The sequence below is a fragment of the Dermacentor andersoni genome, chromosome 9 (genome assembly GCF_023375885.2).
Source record: "Dermacentor andersoni chromosome 9, qqDerAnde1_hic_scaffold, whole genome shotgun sequence".
In the NCBI taxonomy this organism is placed as follows: Eukaryota; Metazoa; Arthropoda; class Arachnida; order Ixodida; family Ixodidae; genus Dermacentor; species Dermacentor andersoni.
Window position 1 is genome coordinate 20,498,183 of NC_092822.1, and position 20,638 is coordinate 20,518,820.

At 45.7% G+C, this 20,638-nt stretch overlaps 1 protein-coding gene across 1 annotated transcript in view; it reads right to left on the bottom strand.

Moving 5' to 3' along the window:
- Positions 1-1,687: 1,687 nt before the first annotated feature.
- Positions 1,688-20,638, bottom strand: part of Cc2d2a (Coiled-coil and C2 domain containing 2A) — a 36,304-nt gene continuing 17,353 nt past the window's right edge. Inside the window, exons 17-25 of the mRNA XM_055068766.2 lie at positions 18,201-18,372; positions 15,609-15,773; positions 13,946-14,176; positions 11,548-11,637; positions 8,311-8,580; positions 6,639-6,761; positions 4,455-4,615; positions 3,084-3,159; positions 1,688-1,988 (exon numbers count right to left, since the gene is read on the bottom strand). Coding sequence (XP_054924741.1) covers positions 1,800-1,988; positions 3,084-3,159; positions 4,455-4,615; positions 6,639-6,761; positions 8,311-8,580; positions 11,548-11,637; positions 13,946-14,176; positions 15,609-15,773; positions 18,201-18,372 — 1,477 coding nt within the window. The 3' untranslated portion in view covers positions 1,688-1,799. The remainder of the gene's footprint in view (positions 1,989-3,083; positions 3,160-4,454; positions 4,616-6,638; positions 6,762-8,310; positions 8,581-11,547; positions 11,638-13,945; positions 14,177-15,608; positions 15,774-18,200; positions 18,373-20,638) is intronic.

Consider the following 20,638-nt stretch of genomic DNA (forward strand, 5'->3'; position numbering starts at 1 on the left):
GTTTAACGCGATTAATGAACGATTAGGCAAAGAATAAATTTTCCCCTAAAATTGAAAAAACGGTAAGCCTATTATAGCCCATGAAAATATCATTTTTCCTACGAAAAATAAAGTGTCTCTAATGCGCGCGCTCTCTGTATATATCAGTCCCAGGGCATGCGCAGAGGCTGTTTAACGCGATTAATGAACGATTAGGCAAAGAATAAATTTTCCCCTAAAATTGAAAAAACGGTAAGCCTTATAGCCCATGAAAATATCATTTTTCCTACGAAAAATAAAGTGTCTCTAATGCGCGCGCTCTCTGTATATATCAGTCCCAGGGCATGCGCAGAGGCTGTTTAACGCGATTAATGAACGATTAGGCAAAGAATAAATTTTCCCCTAAAATTGGAAAAACGGAAAGCTATAGCCCATGAAAATATCATTTTTCCTACGAAAAATAAAGTGTCTCTAATGCGCGCGCTCTCTGTATATATCAGTCCCAGGGCATGTGCAGAGGCTGTTTAACGCGATTAATGAACGATTAGGCAAATAATAAATTTTCCCCTAAAATTGAAAAAACGGTAAGCCTTATAGCCCATGAAAATATCATTTTTCCTACGAAAAATAATGTGTCTCTAATGCGCGCGCTCTCTGTATATATCAGTCCCAGGGCATGTGCAGAGGCTGTTTAACGCGATTAATGAACGATTAGGCAAATAATAAATTTTCCCCTAAAATTGAAAAAACGGTAAGCCTATAGCCCATGAAAATATCATTTTTCCGACGAAAAATAAAGGTCTCTAATGCGCGCGTTCTCTGTATATATCAGTCCCAGGGCATGCGCAGAGGCTGTTTAACGCGATTAATGAACGATTAGGCAAATAATAAATTTTCCCCTAAAATTGAAAAAACGGTAAGCCTTATAGCCCATGAAAATATCATTTTTCCTACGAAAAATAAAGTGTCTCTAATGCGCGCGCTCTCTGTATATATCAGTCCCAGGGCATGTGCAGAGGCTGTTTAACGCGATTAATGAACGATTAGGCAAATAATAAATTTTCCCCTAAAATTGAAAAAACGGTAAGCCTATAGCCCATGAAAATATCATTTTTCCGACGAAAAATAAAGGTCTCTAATGCGCGCGTTCTCTGTATATATCAGTCCCAGGGCATGTGCAGAGGCCGTTTAACCCGATAAATGAACGATTAGGCAAAGAATAATTTTCACCCTAAAATTGAAAAAACGGTAAGCCTATAGCCCATGAAAATATCATTTTTCCGACGAAAAATAAAGTGGCTCTAATGCGCGCGTTCTCTGCATATATCAGTCCCAGGGCATGTGCAGAGGCTGTTTAACCCGATAAATGAATGATTAGGCAAAGAATAATTTTTCCCCTAAAATTGAAAAAACGGTAAGCCCATGAAAATATCATTTTTCCGACGAAAAATAAAGTGTCTCTAATGTGCTGGTTTTCCGCATATATCAGTCCCAGCGCATGTGCAGAGGCCGTTTAACGCGCTAAATGAACGATTAGGCAAATAATATTTTTTCCCCTAAAATATGAAAAAATGGTAAGGCAGGGCAATTTCGATTCTGGGAAGGTTTTTCACTTCTCCCAAAAAGCGCGTTTTTCTCGCCTAATTCTTTCCCCGCGATAATACGCGTGCTTATAAGGTGTGGGGTGTACGCGAAGAATAAGCGGACATTTGAAAATCCATTTTTTTATTTTTTGAGAAATTTATTTGTTTATTTACATTCACTGACAATGACCAACGCTGAACATACGAGTGCCGCGATTGTCAAGGCATTCCGAGTGCTCAGGACTTTCTCGTCAGTGCCGCGATGTACACCCAGATGGCGAGCACGCCGGACGGGTAGGGATGTATGTGGACGGCCAAGGCAAACTCCACATTTCTGGACTCGGTCAGGTGGACTCCGGTGGACAGCACGCCTTCTATGACCGTCTCCACGTCGGTGAAGCTCATCGACAGCGGAAAGCCACTCATCTGAAAAGCGAGAAGCGACGCGATATTACTGTGCATCACAAAGTGTTAGCGCGAAGCTTTATCGGGATACAGGCCCGGGAGTTCTTCATACGTCGGGCCAGGTGATATGGCTTAATTTTGACCGACGCAAACTAGCGTTATCGAGCACACGTCTGTTTGGCGTGAGCAAACAATAAGCCCTGGACATAAAGCATATGTTACTTGCTATAAGCCCATAATTTGCTTAGAAAGGGCAAAGATGTCACAATGGAAGAGCGTGATATCTTTGCTATTATTTTGTACCAGATATGGACTATAAGGTGTCTCAGCTTGTTTAGCACATATGACTTCTAGGTATCTCTAAAGGACGAAGACGCCTTAACCAAATAGTATGTGATTGTCAACGGTTTTCACGATTTCATTCCTTTTTTTAATGTTTGGTCTGCCCCATTCCTGTGCCAGTGGACGTGTTACACAGGGTTATGTCCCCGTCCTGGTCACGTCCTCCTGGAATTCGTGTGTGAAGTTGCGCCACGAAGGTCACAAAATCCGTAATGTATTTAGATATGTGCCGCAGTTCTCTGCGCACACACCTCTTACCAGCGTCGTTTCCTTGTCATGCATCATACGTCGACTTTGACCTCATGTCGTCGCTGCGACATTTGGGGAGTCCGCATCGTCATAATGGGGAGGCCGCGTTAATTTTTTTTAATTTAAGGTGGTATGAAGCATTTCTTAATAGGGTATGAGCCAATCATTGGCTTATGTGACCAAAGAGTTTAATAACAGAGGTGATACGAGAATGTGTTTCCGTACCTATCGTCACGATGACCGTCGATCAGGACAATTAATTTGTTCGTACCTTTGTTCAAGATTCTGTGTCACATCTGTATCGTGTGCTAAACAGCTGGGCTGGTCATCCACCTTCAGAGTGGAATGGCTCATGATTTTTTTTTTCGGAATATGTGCACTTCATGCGTTGGTGAATGAAATCGAATGAAAAATTTTGCCTCCATCAGTCCCTAAAGGTCAACTCTTTTTTTTTTTTTTTTTTTTTTTAACAGCCACAGACTTTCCAGACGCAGAGCGGACTAAATAGCAGGAAACATGAATCACCTTGTAAGAAGTGAGTATCTCGGAGAGTTCCTGGATGTCGTCGGTGCTGGTCGATGTCGACGCCATCGACTCGAGCCTGGAAAAAAAAAGTTGTGCGAAAGTTGAACAGACGGACGACTCTACGGTGGAAACGTCTGATGCTTGTGTTGTTGATGGGAACACGTGCTTGGAAAACAGAAAGGCACTCCCTTGAAATCGGGGATGTACGCTACTATGACACGGTCGATGTGATCCGACCAGGAAACGTACTTGGGCGTGATAAAATAAGTGCTGAAGTGGAAACCGAATTTGTTCTTGCTCTACATGGAACAGAAGGCAAAAGGAAGAGATACTGCCTATAGACCAATATCCGTAGGTTAATGGTGCGGCTCGCCCATTCTCACATGGAGGCAACGTGGCATCAACTGCTTTTACAAAGTTATCCTTGAATAACAGAAGCATTCGATTATTCCAATGTGTTGACGTATGTAACTCGTACTTCGAACTGAACATAAAAACTTGAGAGCGAGCTAGTAAGCTCAAAATGAGCACTGCAGCTTAAACTGGTAGGTCCGTAATTCTTACAAATATAAAGACAGCCGAGTGAATTATGTAGATCAAGGTCGGGTTGACTCAAGCATTGTTTCCTGCAATAATTACTCAAAGCAACTCTGGCGCTGCGATCGTTCAGCCGCCGCGGGAATCGTGGGTGGTAGATGGATTTGTCTGATCTGCGTGCTTGTGGCTTCACACCTTCTTGTGGCTTCGTTTATTACGTTTTATCTGGACCTAAACTGGCGTAAATTTCAAAGTAATTTACTTTTTTGAAGCAGGAGATAGCAAGACTCTGCAAGCACTCATAATCGCTGCAAATTTCTGTGTTTCCGCCTGTTCATGGATCCGTGGGGTAATGTTCCCAATATCGGGCTTCTTTTAGAGGTCTTTTGTTCCAATGCTCCCGTAAATCAATTTCATTAATGTTTATTTAATTATTTGTAACGCAGTAATTTCCTAAATGTGATCACTTTGCAAAGTCCTGAGGCCATTTTAAAGCTAGGAGGACGAAGTTTAGTCAAATACCTCTATCCTACCCACCATTCCCATACTGAGTGAACTGCCCTGCTTGCAGACCCCATAGACACTAGTGCCACAGTTCGCCCTCCTGAGTCTATGAAACCTTATGAACACACATATTTACCCCGCAGAGTTGCCAACCGGCTGTGCTGACTTGCGGATAGATTCAAATGGAATCAATGACTCGATTATAAGGAGACACTGGTATGTTTAGTCCGCCGGTGTTCTCCGCGCATGTTTACCAACAGCGTGCGCAGACTCGGTTGTAGGCATAACTGAATACCGAACACAACAACGCCGACGTGGCGCGGCGCTTGCCTGGGCAGTATCTTGCGGAGCACCTGGCTCGCGTAGCGGTTCCAGGAGGTGCGGAACCGCTTGCGCCACTTCATCACGCTCTCCTTCAGCGCATACTCGATCTTCTGCTGCAGCCTGGACACGTACGAGTTGTCCGTCGGCTCGTACGAAAGCTCGCTGGGCTGCGCCACGATTGAGGGGGAGAAAAGCAAACGTTTCGCTGAAGGTGTGTTTGAATAAGTAAAGTTTTCCAACGCGAAATCGGAAATGCACTGCTTTGAAGCATCTATTCAAAACGACCAATGCTTTCTCTATATGTTCTGATGCTTTAAAGTATAACAGAACCTAAACAGGACAGGCCATGCAGTTTCTGACAGACGTCACCAGAGGGATCTGCATTGTTGCCCTCTGGAAGTTGTGCAAGCCGGTGAACTGCGCTCATGTGCTCTCTCCTTTTGTTTTTTATTGCGAAGCAATACTACTTTAGGTCGCACTTCAGCCCGTTCCGTGGCGAGGCGGTGGTAGGCACCATTGACCTTTAGCGTGACCTCGCTGCGTGACGCCACACCACGTGACCTAGAGTGACGTCACACCAGCTATGTAAAAACGGGGCCCCATCTCACGCCGTCGCGAGGCGAGGCGGTAGCCACCAACGGCGGCCTAACTCCCGCTCCTCTCACCAGGGGCGCTACGGTCGGTGTGACGTCACACCAGCTGTGTAAAAACGGGGCCCCATCTCACGCCGTCGCGAGGCGAGGCGGTAGCCACCAACGGCGGCCTAACTCCCGCTCCTCTCACCAGGGGCGCTACGGTCGGTGTGACGTCACACCAGCTGTGTAACAACGGGGCCCCATCTCACGCCGTCGCGAGGCGAGGCGGTAGCCACCAACGGCGGCCTAACTCCCGCTCCTCTCACCAGGGGCACTACGGTCAGAGTGGGCATATCTTACGACACGGAGAAAATGGAGTCTTACCGCACCGTCGGCCAAACGACACTGGAAGATTTTATAATGGGCACGCTGGTGAGGGAAATGTTTGTCGGCATACACGGATTCGACGGATGACTTACTCTTAGATGATTCACTGTAAGCCGTAACACTAGCATAACCCAAGACTACCACCAGCCATACTACCAGCTGATCCGAGAATAACACACTATTGCTTCGCAATCACCAGGCTTAACCAAGCTAAGCCACGGCCGTTTTTTTTTTTTCTCCGTTCTCTTCCTTTTCTTTTTCTTATTTCCATCTTTCTCCTTTTCTACCTTGACCAGGACACAGCTTCTGTGTGAAACCATTACAAAGGACAGGCCACAAATCCTTATCGTCGTCATTCAAATGCCATGGTAATGATGGGTAGTACAAGGACTTGTCTGTAAAATTCGGGTTTGTGGCTTCTCACATTCTTGTGATGTTATTTATGATGCATCATCTTTCTAAATTCTACAGCAATTATATATTCTTTAAACGCTTCACGGCGATATGTTTCTGCGCACACTGCATTGTTGTACTTTTAACAGAATATGTTGTTGAGAATAATCAATTTAAAAATTCACTAGGCCGCTTGAAGCCAGAAGGTTATGCAAGTCAATGTACCACCCACCTTCCGGCTGTATCGTCGTAGTTACGGCTCCCGTAAACACAAGCACCTCAGTTACCTCCAGTAATTCTTGTATGAGACTATGTGGGAGAGGCAACAGAAACGTTTGATTTGTCTAATTTTGTTTCTTCAATACACTCAATACTACTGGAAGCCTATTCCACTATCCAGCTGGTAAATGAGCAACAAGTGAAAAGCCACCATCGTGATTCCGACAAACGGGGGTGGTGGCAACGGATTGCCGGATGGGCGGGGGCATAAACGTGAGCGGCCGGAACGGTGCAGCCGCCTGGTGACGTAGAGCTCAACCAGACGAACACAGAGCTAAAATTGCAGTAAGCTACTAAATTCTGTTTCCCTGCTGGTGCAAATTTTCGGCAGCGGCTTTGCACCACCAGCTGGCGCCACCAATCTGGCCGCTCACGTTTACGCCCCCGCTCACCCGGCAATCCGCGCCTGCACGTGCCGGAATACCGGAAGCACTAAAATTCTCTAATGATGCCACAACTAAAGAGAAATCGGATGTGTGTTTCGCAGGTGCGTGGTGCCCAGAACCAAAGCACAATGCTTGTAATTCATCGGGTGCTTAACGAAGAATGGTCGCACCTGCACGGAGTCGAGGGTCGGGGGCCCTTTTCCTTTGGCGAAGAACGGCTTCCAGTGACTCGACTTGCTCAAGTTGTAAGAAAGCCTCGACGGGTGCTCGTGTTTCTGCACGTTGGCCCAGATCTGGAAAGAAACAACGCGAATGGTATTGCGGGATATTGCGGCTCGTAAGCAACTTCGGCTATCACACGCCAGGCAAGAGGTTAAAAAGGAGACAGAGATGGCGCTGACGTACCATGAACTCCTATGTTATACTTCTTTAATTGTATTCCACAAGCGTCATTGAAATCGGTTGGACGGATGCCGAGCGAATTTCTTTCTCCATTTTTCATGCATTTAGCTTACGTAGGACCCACACCGTGTTCCCCAATTCGAATGCGTGTTAAACACAGAACGGACGTTCTCATTACGCAGCTGCTTGACCCATTTTCGGTTACGCATTACCGTTTTAGCAAAGTACAGTCACTAAAGCACGTACAATCACGTGGCGACTCTGTACTCGGCAATTCAGTAGACATCGTTAAAGGGCCTCAAATCCCGTTTTATCGAAGTCGAGCAATGCATTTGATGTTAAAATAGGCTATTTCAGACAAAAAAATGCCGGAAAGAAGTGCTTGAATGAGTTCAGCAGAAGCAGAGTTATCGGTAATCAAACACCCCCGTCGCTGTGCTTCCGCTCCTTCCTCAATGACTTGCACTGCGAAGGCTACGGGGGAGCGGGACGTGCCCACAACGCTCCACCTACTGACCGTTACCGTGGCGCGCAGTTCAAATTTGATTCTGGGCGTTCACGTCGACATCCGATTTTGGCGCCTACGACGCGCCAAACGCGGTTGTCCTCAGTGAGGCGCAGTGCGCTAAGCCAGCGGAGTCGTCGCGGCACCCCGCGGCGGCCACGGGATCTATACTACGGAGCAGACCGCAGCTACGTGCAAGTGCAGGGCGCATGTGCAGCGTTAGCTTTGTAACAGGACAGGGCTTGAATACGCACACGCGCTTATACGCTCCAATCTGGCCGTGCTACGTGGTGCGGACTGGACTTGTCCGGCACCAGCTTGACCTAAAGCCCCTTAAACTTCGTAAAGCAGCGACACTCTCCTCCTCCTTCACTTCTCCTCGTTTCTCCTCTCTTTCACGCTCCGTCCTCGACCGTGGCGCCACCTACACTGCTCGAACGTAGCAACGGCGCCAACATGCGCTCCTCGCCACTCCGCCGCTGCGCAGCGCCGCTTTCGCGCCTCCGCCGTTTGGTATAACGTCACACGCGTTCCTCGTCGTTGCGCTCGCCTCCGCTCGCTTCGCCTGCTGCGTCGCATGCCTCATAACATGTCGAAGGATTGAAAAGGAGAGCTCGCGTGCGCCGCCGCCACAGTTGAGGCGGCGGTATGGACGGCGACAAGTCTGATAAGCAGGAGGAGGCCTGGAATCGACATCGGAACGAGATGAAGAGGAAACGAATCGCCCAGGAAACTAACAGCGCGCTGAACGACTGGCTAAACGCCGCAACATAGCTAGACAACCAGACTAACCTGGACTTGCAATCAAGATTAACGAAGGCTAACCATGCTATACCTTAGCTTTCGCTACGTAAATCCTGGCATAGCCGAGCTAAGCCACTGCCAATTTTTTTAATGCTTCTCATTACCGTCTTCAATTCCATGGCTGCACTCACGTTGTCGGTGCCGACGAGGCACCCCACGCTGTGCAGCGGCCCGTAGCTGTCGGTGGCGCTGTACGAACGTCCCGTGACGGCGTTCCAGATGCGCACGTCGCCGTCGCGGTTCCTAGCGGAGCTGTGCTCGCGGGTGAGCACGTACGCGGTCTGTCCCTCGGGAATGCCGCTGCCCAGCAACAGGTACGCCTCGGCGCCCAGGTGCAGGAAGTAGTTGCAGAGCAACAGGGCGTGCTCCTCTTCGTCGCCCGTCAGAACGCGCAGGAATTGCTGCGGGAGATAAAGTTCCGTCACATACCCATTCCAACGTCCTTGTGTGCAACCTCCTCCACCCCCCCCCCAACTTCTCGCCCGGAAAGTATCGAGTACCTTATCGCCATATCCGCAAAAGGTTATAGAATCAAAGCCTATTAGTTTAGTTTATGAAATAGCAGCCTAACAGCCTGGTCACCCTTACCATGTGATAAGGTTTGATAAAGGATTGACTGAAGGCCTATTTGGTTGATATAGTTACAAACAAACAAAAAGAACAACGCTGCCTGACGGTTGAATACAAGGAGCAGACATGCGCAGGCTTGGTAAGACAGAGAAGACGCAAAATTGAAAACCTAGTCATCCAGCACAATGCCACGCCACGGCGGAACTTGTTCCGCCGTGGCGACGCAGAAAAGAATGATTCGGTTGATGCGCCCATCACGGAGCTGAGCTCTGACGCCGACTTGGCCACCAAGATCGGTGCGCCACGCCGACCAATCTTGGAAGCCATATATTGTCAATGCGAGTTGCATTGGAAGCATAAGACGTGGCGAGTTGTGGACGAAAGATAGAGAATCGATACCACGGAGAACAGAGACACACTTAGTGTTGGCTGGCACAATATACGGTCACGAGCTCTGAAATAAACTCAGTTTCTGCCCACGGGGTGTCCTGTCACTTATTTTGTCTTTCTCCAAGCCTACTGCACATGCTGATCTCTACTTCCTGCATATCGCCAATTTATAAGAAGCCAACAAGCACTGACACCAAGGACAACATAGGGGAAACTACTTGTACTTAATAAAAGAAATAAAGAAACGATAAATTCATGGAAATGAAAGTGGATGAAAAAACAACTTGCCGCAGGTGGGGAACGATCCCACAACCAAACGATAAATTAATGAAAATTTCCGTTAATTTATCGTTTCTTTAGTTCATTTATTAAGCACAAGTAACTTCCCCTTTGTTGTCCTTGGTGTGAGTGTTTGTTGGCTTCTCATGATATGACTAATAAAAATCTGGCGCCTCAGTTAACCCCCTTTCTTCTCGTTTATATCGTCAATTTTGAGTTGTATGGTGCAATTCTTCCCCACCACTAAATGGCGCGACCATCACAGTAGCGGTGGAATTTCTACATTTACTCTCATTCCGCAGGAACTTCCTAGTCCTGACGTCTAAAACAATCTTACTAATAGCCATGTTTAGTGGGGCGGGACAGCAACGACGAAAAACGGCAGGGATTCCGAAATGTTGAAGGAACTCCTTCTGCTTCGTACAGCGGAATAACAATCGGGTCACGTTTCCACGGGGTCATCGTCTAGCAACAAGATACGTTTATCGACAATGCTCGAAAAGTACCGCTGGCTTAAATACCAAACCTTATACTGCAGCGCGAAGGCAACGAAGAAGCATTAGGAGTAGCAGCGAACAGGACCTAGCACCGTGCTTTTTATCCTGGTTTCTCTGTTTTCGCTTTGGTTATGGGATGTTACAGGGCTTGCAAACGCACAATCTAGACCAGGATAGCTCATCGAGCGCCCTCTACTGAAACCAGCCTTGTCCCGGAAGTTGGGGCTTCGTGTGCACGGGAGTTCGGCATTTCTTATTTTCTTCCCTTGAAGTACGTGCCCGTTGTGCCGCACGCTATCGAAACAGGCCGGAGAACTCTTTCGGTATGGTATGAAGAACTTTATTTAGGTCCTGAGGGATCAGTCTGGGAATGATGCAGGCCGCTCCCACGTCGGTACAGAGAGGCCGAGCCCCTCTGCCATCACACGGGCCCTCTGGACAGCCCTGAGTTGGTCCGCCAGCACTTCACTGTGCAGCATGCGCTGCCACCACTGTTCACCTCGAGAACCATCACCGGCCAACGCCAAGCAGCGCCACAGCATGTGTTGTAAATCGAGCAAACCCCCACACTTACTACAATAGACTGAAACCCCGCAGTCCGGATTAATTTTATTCATGATGACCGGGTTAGGGTACGTTCGTGTCTGCAGAAGCCTTAATGTAACCGCCTGCGGCCTATTTAATTTAGGATGTGGCAGCGGGAACGCCCTGCGCCCTAAGTAATAGTGCTTGGTGATTTCGTTGTAGGTTAACAGTTGGTCCCTGTACTCAGGAGCGGGAGATCCAGCCCCTTCAGGGAGTACACGGCACACTAATCCTCGTGCCTCCCTGTGCGCCACCTCGTTGAGGTTACGCGGGGCTCCCTCCACTGTCCCCATGTGCGCCGGGAACCAAGTAACTGTATGCGAAGTGATATCCCTACCCTGTAGCAGTCTGTTAGCCGGTTTCGCAACAAGTCCTCTCGAGAAGGCTGTAATCGCAGATCGCGAGTCGCTAAACACCAAAACTCTTCTTGAATCAATTAGTGCTAGAGCAATAGCCACCTGTTCAGCAACCCCCGGATCTTTGGTATAAATGGAGGCAGCATTTCTAACGCTCCCTTTGCCACCTACCACCACCACCGAATAAGCATTTTTACCATTAATCCATGTGGCGTCAACAAACGCAGACTGTTCCTCCTGATCCTTTGCCTCTCGCAACAAAGCCCTAGCGGCAAAATGTGCAGAATTTTCCACCGCTGCGCCGACAGCGTCACTAGCTCGAGTGGCGCGAACTGGAAATACAGGTGATTGAGAAAACCCCTTACGTAATAAAAAAAAATATCGCACACGGATTCAGACCACCGTTAAAAGCTCTTACCGGACATGTAGAGACAACGACACTTCATAACACGCTGAAAAAAATAAACGCGAAGAAAAATTGCTATGGCCGCAATATTATCTGACCGCACATACTAGTGTGGGCAGCATGTACGCCCTGCTTCCTGCACAAGACGCCACACGACACCGCACTTGCGCTGGCTTCGCCTGTTCCGGGCTCGGCCAACGGCGAAGCGGCATCCAGGAAAACATGGCAGAGATCAGAGAGACCAGCTTTGCTCTTCAAATGCTTTTGAAGGAGTAGTATACTCACGTCGCAGGTGCTCCAAATGTCACAGAGCCCTGGAAACAGCACGCTGTCTGAGAGCGTCGGTATCAGGGACACGAAGCGAGCAGCCAGCGCCTGTGATAAAAATATCACTGCGGATTGCACACGCAAGATGTCCTGCCTAATGCACGAGAACAAAAATATGTGTTTTTTTTTTTCTGGACATCTTCAGTAGTTATCTTTATGATGTTACGTCGCATTACGAACAACAATATCAACTCAGTTGGGACTAGACTTTTTCTGACTATACCTTGAATGCTACTTCCTTACAAATTGCAGAATATGAAAAAAAAAAATCAAAAGCGTCAAGATTACAACAGCCCCATTCATCAATTTGAAAGCAATATCGCGACATCACAAGCTCTGCGTTTGTACATCACACGTGTACGTTTCGATCGACTTAGATTACGCAGTTTACAGAGTATTTCATCATCGAACATCCAGTGCAACTACCTTGAAAAAATAGTCAGTCCCCCTTAATTCCCCTGTCATGCGCCGGAAAGTCTCTCGCTTCTGCCTATCTATTTCTGGCCCAGAGTGACAGGGTGGAAAACATTTTGCTTAGGCAGATTTATAGTTTACCAATATTCAGCAATTTATTTAATAAAATATGAGGCCTAAGCCAGAATATTGCTTCACATAGTCGATAGAATTCGGTTTTTCTGTTCAATGCAGAAAATTTCACCTAAATCGCTTCGGTTGTTATTTCGGCTGTTCACACGTACCCAAATCGGGGATATTAGTGTGCGCCTAGACCAAAAGCTGCCTTTTCGCATCGAAAGAAATTATCTCAAGTGAAACGTAAACTGCTTCGAAAGCTTTGAACAGCTCCGAAAGGCTGGAAGCAGCCCAAGATCGCTCAGTACGTTCCATACCGTCGAACTATCATCGAACATCCAGTGTAACTACCTTGAAAAAATTGTTAGTCTCCCTTAATTTCCCTGTCATGCGCCGAAAAGTCTCTCGCCTCTGCCTTTTTTCCAAATGACCTATTATAACAATCACGTACTTCAATCGCGCTGGATACAACCCGCTCGTTTCATATCTTGACACTTTGATCATCATTGCAAAGTTCATATTCCTCCAGGAAACACGGTAACATACACCCATGAAAAAAAATTCTACCCAAAACTTGCCGTGACTGGAATCAGCTGCCCGCCTAAACCGCCAGTATTACTAACCCTAACAGATTGCACGAAGAACCTAACAGATCCTTTTGATGTATTTTCCTTTTTGTTTTTAAATCTATTTTTCGTTGACTTGGTTTGTTTTTTTTTGCGTGTGTATGCGTGCATAGGGCAATGACCTATGTGTCACCATCTTGGTCATTCCGTGTACCTTATGACAACATACCATCCCATTTTATTTTAGTGTTGTTGTTGTTGTTGCTTTTTTTCTTATTTTCTGTTTTACGTCAGTGCTCCTTATCAAATATGTAAGTGTTCTTTATATGCCCCTCCACTCTACAATGCTGTAAAGCCTTGAGGGTACAATAAATAAATAAAACACGGATCAGCTTCAATAAATCAACCAGAGTGTTTTTTTTACAAACAGAAAAGAACCTGGCGACTCTGGCGAAGAAACACATACCTATACTTCTCGTAAGTCTTGGCCCAGACAGTTTTAAATCGCGACTCGACGAGTGATCAAGGCTTTTTCGCTTTGAAGGAGTATTGCCATGACATTTACGACTTGTCATGTTTTTGCGTTAAATTGGGATGTGAACCCTCTAAACCTCGAAAGAAAATACTGGCGTGCGCCGGAGAACCATAAATTATTACTACACTACTTGTTTCTACTAACCAGTTTTGGTTTCGTTACCCATGAAGTGAATACGTCATGACGTCATGACACGTCGATCCGCTCCATTCATGCGATCGCTGAGGCTCCCACGCACAAGCAACGTCATCACATTTAGTCTTATTGATAAATGATGTCAGCAAATCTTTTTTATTCGTCATGACGTCACGGTAATGCCGAAGACGCGAGGCCTGGCATTCAGAGACAAACTATAGTGTCTTATTAAAATATTTTGCTAGTGCCTCCCAAGTACTTTCCAAGTGTCATCTTTTTACGTGCAAAAAGCGTGTAGTAAATTCTACAACTTCGAAACTAAGTTTCAGTACTACTTTAACCTCATGAATCACTGTTATCATTCTCTAGGCCAGATTACATGCTCGTCACCTCGACTCGATCAGAGATGCAGGTCAGGAGATGGTCGAAATTTCGTCATATCGTCGAATTCGCCATTTTCTTAGCCCCGATTGGCTCAGAGGGCTGCTACAGCCTCTACCATTGGCTTAAAATGTCGCCATTTCACAATATGACAAAAATGGCGGAATTTGACGTATGACATATCAAAAATTACACCCTACGGACTCACCATGATGTCTTTTGCCGTAGTTGAGGCGTCCTCGACGAAGCTAGGACGCCTGGCCGAGTCCATAAGCTGCTGGGGCGGCGCCAGGGGTCGCAGGAACCGCGGCACGAACACCCACTTGCCCGAGGCGTCCATGGCGAGCGCCTTGAGGAAGCGACGAGGGTAGCGGGACTCGAACGAGCTCTGCCACTCCTCGGCTTGCTGCAACAGCTGCGGGGGCTCGCTGCTGTCACACTGAGCGAGTGAAGGAAAAATATGGCATGCTGTTAAACACTGCCGCGTTTTGAAGGCAAAATCTACTTAGCTGACTACACGCGGAGTTGTCGCATCTCGGTGCTATTGTAACCACTTCCAGAAAATATAAAGACGGCCCTCCGGTATCGACGCTCCTCCGGTATCGTCACCTCCTCGGTTACCGAGTACTTTCGCATGTTCAGAGCATCGTAGCGACTCGCAAAAGAGGTATCAAAATGAAGGTCTCAACGAGAAAAAATGCGATAATTAGTTGGAGAGAAGGTAAAATGACCGGGACGGGTGTAAATCGCGCCAATATAGTAAAAAAATTAACCACATTGCACTTTACCCCTGTAAAGGGTGCACCGCCGTATATATAGACACGTTGAGGCGAAGCCACCACACTGCACACTTTTGGGAAATTGAGTGAGTTCGCTTGACCTGAACTGGGCTCACGCGAGGCGATGATGTGGAGGCAATGGGTTCCGTCCGTCCGTCCGTCCGTCCGTCCGTCCGTCCGTCCATCCATCCATCCATCCATCCATCCATCCATACTGTTGTTCTGTCTTCACCATTCATAAGGTCCCGCTCCTCCGGTATCATCACCTCTTCGGTTACCGAGTGATCAGGATCAAAGTATAACGAGAAACTTGGCTGGTTCGCGGGAACCACACCTCTGATAACCGAGTGGGTAGGCGGCGGGTTCGAGCAGTGGTTGTGAGGATGCACCACACAAACCTCGCTCGAGGTGGACCCGCCGTCCGGCAGGAACTGTGGACCTACTGTTGTGACCCAGGTTGCGGCAAGTGCCATCCGCGGAAGCACTTGTTAAGGTCGGAGACTCTCCCCGCCAGTAACGATGGGGTCGCAGGCGCACTGCTTTCAAGGTACATCCCGGAGCAGGAGGCAGAGGTGGACAGTGAAGGGTTGTTGAATGCAGGGCGGCAATGCCCGCAACTGGCCGCTACTTATAGGGCCGAGGTGGAGCTGCGATAAGGCATTGTCCGCAACTGACCGGTGTTTAAGGTCGAGGTAGAGTTGCGGTAGCGACTGCAGACGGTTGGTGGGAGAGGATCAACACGGTCCTGCTGTAATGTTATTTAGTTAGTCTTTTTTGGTTCCTGGCAACTGGGGGCACTGAGTGCGTACCACTGCACTTTTGGATGCCAACTTTGGCCACTGCTGCTTTCGTTTGCAAGCCGACTTCAAACTGCAGGCTTCTTACTGAATTCCCGCGGTGGCGCAGGTAGCGACGTGGAACCGCATCTGTGACCACGCGGCGAAGTGAGCATTCACAGAGCAAAAAGAAAAAAACACACTGCATGTCGTAATCGAACCCGCGACCTCGCGGTCTACCTTATTATAGAGTTTGAGTCTCAGCCCGCCAAAGCTGTTCGGCGACGTCCCGGACGATCCCGATGCAAACACTCACCCGCGCCCTGAGCACCTCGGGCGACTGCAACCCCGGCTCCACCGTCATGTAGAAGGACACGTAGGTGCTCGAGGCAGGCGCGTCCTGCGCCGGGGACCACGGCTTCACCTCGTGGGCGTAGCCCAGGAGCACCACGGGAACGTCGACCCGGAACGTGCCTTCGATCTGGAAAGCAGCAATACCACACGGCTCGCGTTAACGAGACGCTAAATAGAACAATCAAGATCGACCTTGGAACAATTACTTGAGCTGTATTAGTAAATTACACTTCTGCAGTACCGAAAAGGGCACTGTAACCGAGATAGAGCGCTTGGTAGCCCGGGAATAACGCAAAAGCTAAAGACAAGCGACGACTCCTCTTCGTAGTTTCTGCATTCAGATCCCAACTGAATTTCTAGAACCTTTACCAAGCCACAAAGGTCCAAATAAGGGGGGGGAAATACTTCGAAATCCGTGACATCACAGTTACGTACCGGAGCTATAGGGAATTTTTTTAAATGAACTTTGGCTTTCATTTTCTCTTGTAGCAATAAACCACTTAGAGGGAAATTATCAAAAACATAGTTCTGAAAGAATATTTTATCTGTCCAAACTGATTCAGAGTTTCGCTTCAGTGCTCGTCACGGAAAGCCGCTCACGAATACGTGCAGATCTCACCATCGGTGTATCTTACAGACGGCACCGATATATTTGCTATAAAGGGTCCCAAGCGCCTTGTCTCACCGAGCGCCAACAACATGGCCAGTCCCAAGATCTCTTTCACAATCGTCTGAGTACTTCAGATAGGCGCCCTTCCTCTGTGGAAAAAAGTTCCTGGATATTGGTTGTGCCCCAACAAACAGAGATTAGCTCTGAAAGCTCCACGGGACTTTCTCAAAGGCAGCGAGTAGGTAAATTTCCTGTGAACGATAGCTTATGTGCATTCCATTGCTATGGTAAATATACGGACGCTCGAGGCGCATTCATGCCGCCATCGCTGCCGCATTCTCCGTCGTGTTGTCCGGCTATTAACGACGCATGCGCGGCCGGCGCGTGGAGGAACGCGGCGCGCGCTTGGCTGCAAAAGCGACGAAGCGAAGTGGACGCATCATCTACGCTCCGCTCAGCCGGCTCTGTGGTGGAGCCAGGTCAGCATACTGCCTTCTGCTGCTGGCGTGAGCAGTATGAGTACCCACAATAGGGTTATCTTATTTTACCTACACTGGCGACACGAGTGTAGGTAGAGTATGAAGTCACAATTTTTTTTACTACCGTAGAAAAAGTGCAGTTCTGCCCACCTACACAAAGCCATTTCTAATAGAAGTAGTGTAGCTTGAAAACTACACTTTCAACACCGCAGTTTCGATGAGTGAGGTAGCAGACGACAAACAAGAATGCTGACCATGCAAACGCGGGCTGCCGTTTTATCTGCGACTGTCGGCGCTGATATGGCGACGATAGGAGAGGTTCGCTGCAGGGTCGAGCAGCGAGGTGCTGGCGTGACAGTGTGTTACCGACGGTCACAGAGGGAGGTGAATTAGTCCTCCGAGAAAACGAAATTATCTCACTCAAGGACGGTGCAGGCTAGAAGTGTCTTCGTGCGCTGCGCATTCGCAATGTACTTAGCTGTAGTTTGTCTAGATTTGTTGCCGAAAGAAAACTCGCACATTAGCTTTTAGTTTCAGGCAAGGGAACGTACGCAGCCAATAAGTGCGAAGTCAGGCAAAGTGCGAAGTCGAGCGCTTTTCGTCTGCTTGAGCAGAAGGCGACGCGCAGTCTGCTCTGATTGGCCGCAGCCTAGTCAGCCAATTGCGACACACGACGTCATAGCCTCCACCCGACAACTACACATGTCATCACGAACCTGCACGAAGTTTAGGATTTTAAAAAATGCCTGTAATTATACACTCCGGCGTTCTTGTTGAGCTGCTGTGTGTATATATGTGTATACTGGTCTGAGCGGAACGGACCACTATAAGTCGAACTAGTCGTTGTCTAATATTTTACTGGGCGCTGACTCCGTCGCTCTCTTCTTGTGAACTATCGACGCCTGGCGCCTGCAACGCCACCTTGCGGCGCTCCTCATCACATTCGGCCTTGTGAGATGCCTGGCAAGTTGTCGTTGCGCTCTTTTCCTGTCCAGCAGCAGCCTTGCGTGAGCTGCTTCGCGCCAACACGTCGCACCCGCGTATGGTTACAACTGGTCAGAACGTTTGTGGAACTTAAATTAGCAATCGGATGGACCGTCACAGCACGAGTTATTCTCGCCTGTCGATAGCATTTTGCTTAAGCTATCACTAACCCCACTGCTGAGCAAGAGGGCTCACCTCAAGGCAAGACGAAGTCTTAGCTCGCTGCAAACTTCGATTTCCTTTGTGAAATACGCGCAAGACGCAGTAAGGCTCTCGTTAACAGACCTTACACGCAACCTAATGCGGGACATCCCTGCCAGTCAACGAATCCCAGCGGCTTCTCGGCAATGCTACACGGTCCGAACAAAGTGCCTTCCGCATGCATGCAAAATAGACACGGCGGTCAGCCTTGTCTGCCGTTCGGGAGCCACTGCGACCCGTTTGATTTTACGCACGGCGACGCGCAAATGCACCCGCTCACCTTGGCGTTTATGTAGAGCGTGGAGAAGGGTATCTTGAGGCTGCCAAGCCAGCGCCTCTCAAGCCGCTGGTACACAGTACTGTGGCGCTCACGGTCGTCCTCCAAGAGGTCGAGCACCACTTCGTCGAACAGGTTCAGGTAGATCATGTCCTTCACCACTCCCTCTTCGGGACTAACAAATGTGAAAAGCAAAGAAGAATTGACAAGTCGACTGACTGATTTGTTAATAACATCGCTGATTGACTGAGCGGCTGTTTAGTTTGATTGACTGACTGACTTATGAATTGTTCCACTTACTAACTGACCAGCTAACTGGTTCGATCATTGATTGATTGATTTGTTGATTAAATTATTCGCAAGGTTCTTCAGTGACTGACCGATGGACTTGTTCAGCGATTTACATATTGGTTGACTGGCTCACCGATTGACCAACTATTTCGCTTGTTGAGTTATTGATATACTGACCAATCAATCGATTAATTCATTAATTATCATGATATTGGTTGTCTGTTTGTTTGTCTGACAGATTTATTGTTGACATACTGTAAGATTATATATGTATCTATGTGTTTATTTTTTTTAATTTATGTGTTTATGTATTTATTTATGTGTCTATTGTGGTTATTTATGTGTTTATGGATTTATTATAGTGTTTGAGTATTCGTGTATTTATTTGTGTGTCTATTGTGGTTATTTATGTGTTTATGGATTTATTATAGTGTTTGAGTATTCGTGTATTTATTTATCTCTGTGTGTTTATTTAGGTGTTTAAGTGTATATGTATTTATTTATGTGTTTATGTGTTTATGTATTTGTTAATGTGTTTGTGTATTTATGTGTTTATGTATTTGGGTGTTTATGTGTTTATTATGTGTTTTAGTGTATATGTATTTATTTGTGTTTATATGCTTGTCTATTTATCTGAGTGCTTATTTATGTGTTTATGTACTGATTAATGTGTTTGTGTATTTATGTATTTGTGTTTCCGTGTTTATTTATATTAAGTGATATCTATCTTTATGTGTTTATTTATCTGTTTATCTATTTATTTGTGTGTTTTAGTGTATATGTATTTATTTATGTGTTTATGTATTTATGTGTCTACGTGCTTATTTGCATTTATGTATTGATTAATGTGTTTGTGTATTTATGCATTTATTTATGTGTTTGTGTATTTAAGTGTTTATGTATTTAATATGCGTTTATGGGTTTATTTGTGTTTATGCATTTATTGTATTTATGTATTTATGTGTTTATTCTTTATTTATGTGTCAATGTACTTATTTATGTGTCTATGTACTTATTTATGTGTCTATGTGTTTATTATGCGCTTAGTGTATATGTATTTATGTGTGTTTATATGCTTATCTATTTATTTATCTGTGTGCTTATTTATGTGTTTATGTACTGATTAAGGTGTTTGTGTATTTATGTATTTGTGTTTCTGTGTTTATATATCTGTTTAAGTGTATATGTATTTATGTGATTATGTAGTTATATACTTATGTATTTATGTGTTTGGTTGTGTATTTATTTGTGTTTCCGTTTTTATTTATTTTAAGTGTATATGTATTTTTATGTGTTGATTTATCAGTTTATCCATTTATATGTGTTTTAGTGTATATGTATTTAATATGCGTTTATGTGTTTATTTGTGTTTATGCATTTATTGTATTTATGTATTTATGTGTTTATTTTTATTTATGTGTCTATGTGTTTATTATGTGCTTAGTGTATATGTATTTATGTGTGTTTATATGCTTATCTATTTATTTATCTGTGTGCTTATTTATGTGTTTATGTACTGATTAACGTGTTTGTGTATTTATGTATTTGTGTTTCTGTGTTTATATATGTGTTTAAGTGTATATGTATTTATTTATGTGTTTATGTAGTTATATGCTTATGTATTTATGTGTTTGGTTGTGTATTTATTTGTGTTCCCGTTTTTATTTATTTTAAGCGTATATGTATTCTTATGTGTTGATTTATCAGTTTATTTATCTATTTGTATGTGTTTTAGTATATATGTATTTATTTATGTGTTTATGTATTTATGTGTCTACGTGCTTATTTGCATTTATGTATTGATTAATGTGTTTGTGTATTTATGCATTTATTTATGTGTTTGTTTGTGTATTTAAGTGTTTATGTATTTAATATGCGTTTATGGGTTTATTTGTGTTTATGCATTATTGTATTTATGTATTTATGTGTTTATTCTTTATTTATGTGTCTATGTATTTATTTATGTGTCTATGTATTTATTATGTGCTTAGTGTATATGTATTTATGTGTGTTTATATGCTTATCTATATTTTTATCTGTGTGCTTATTTATGTGTTTATGTACTGATTAACGTGTTTGTGTATTTATGTATTTGTGTTTCTGTGTTTATATATGTGTTTAAGTGTATATGTACTTATTTATGTGTTTAT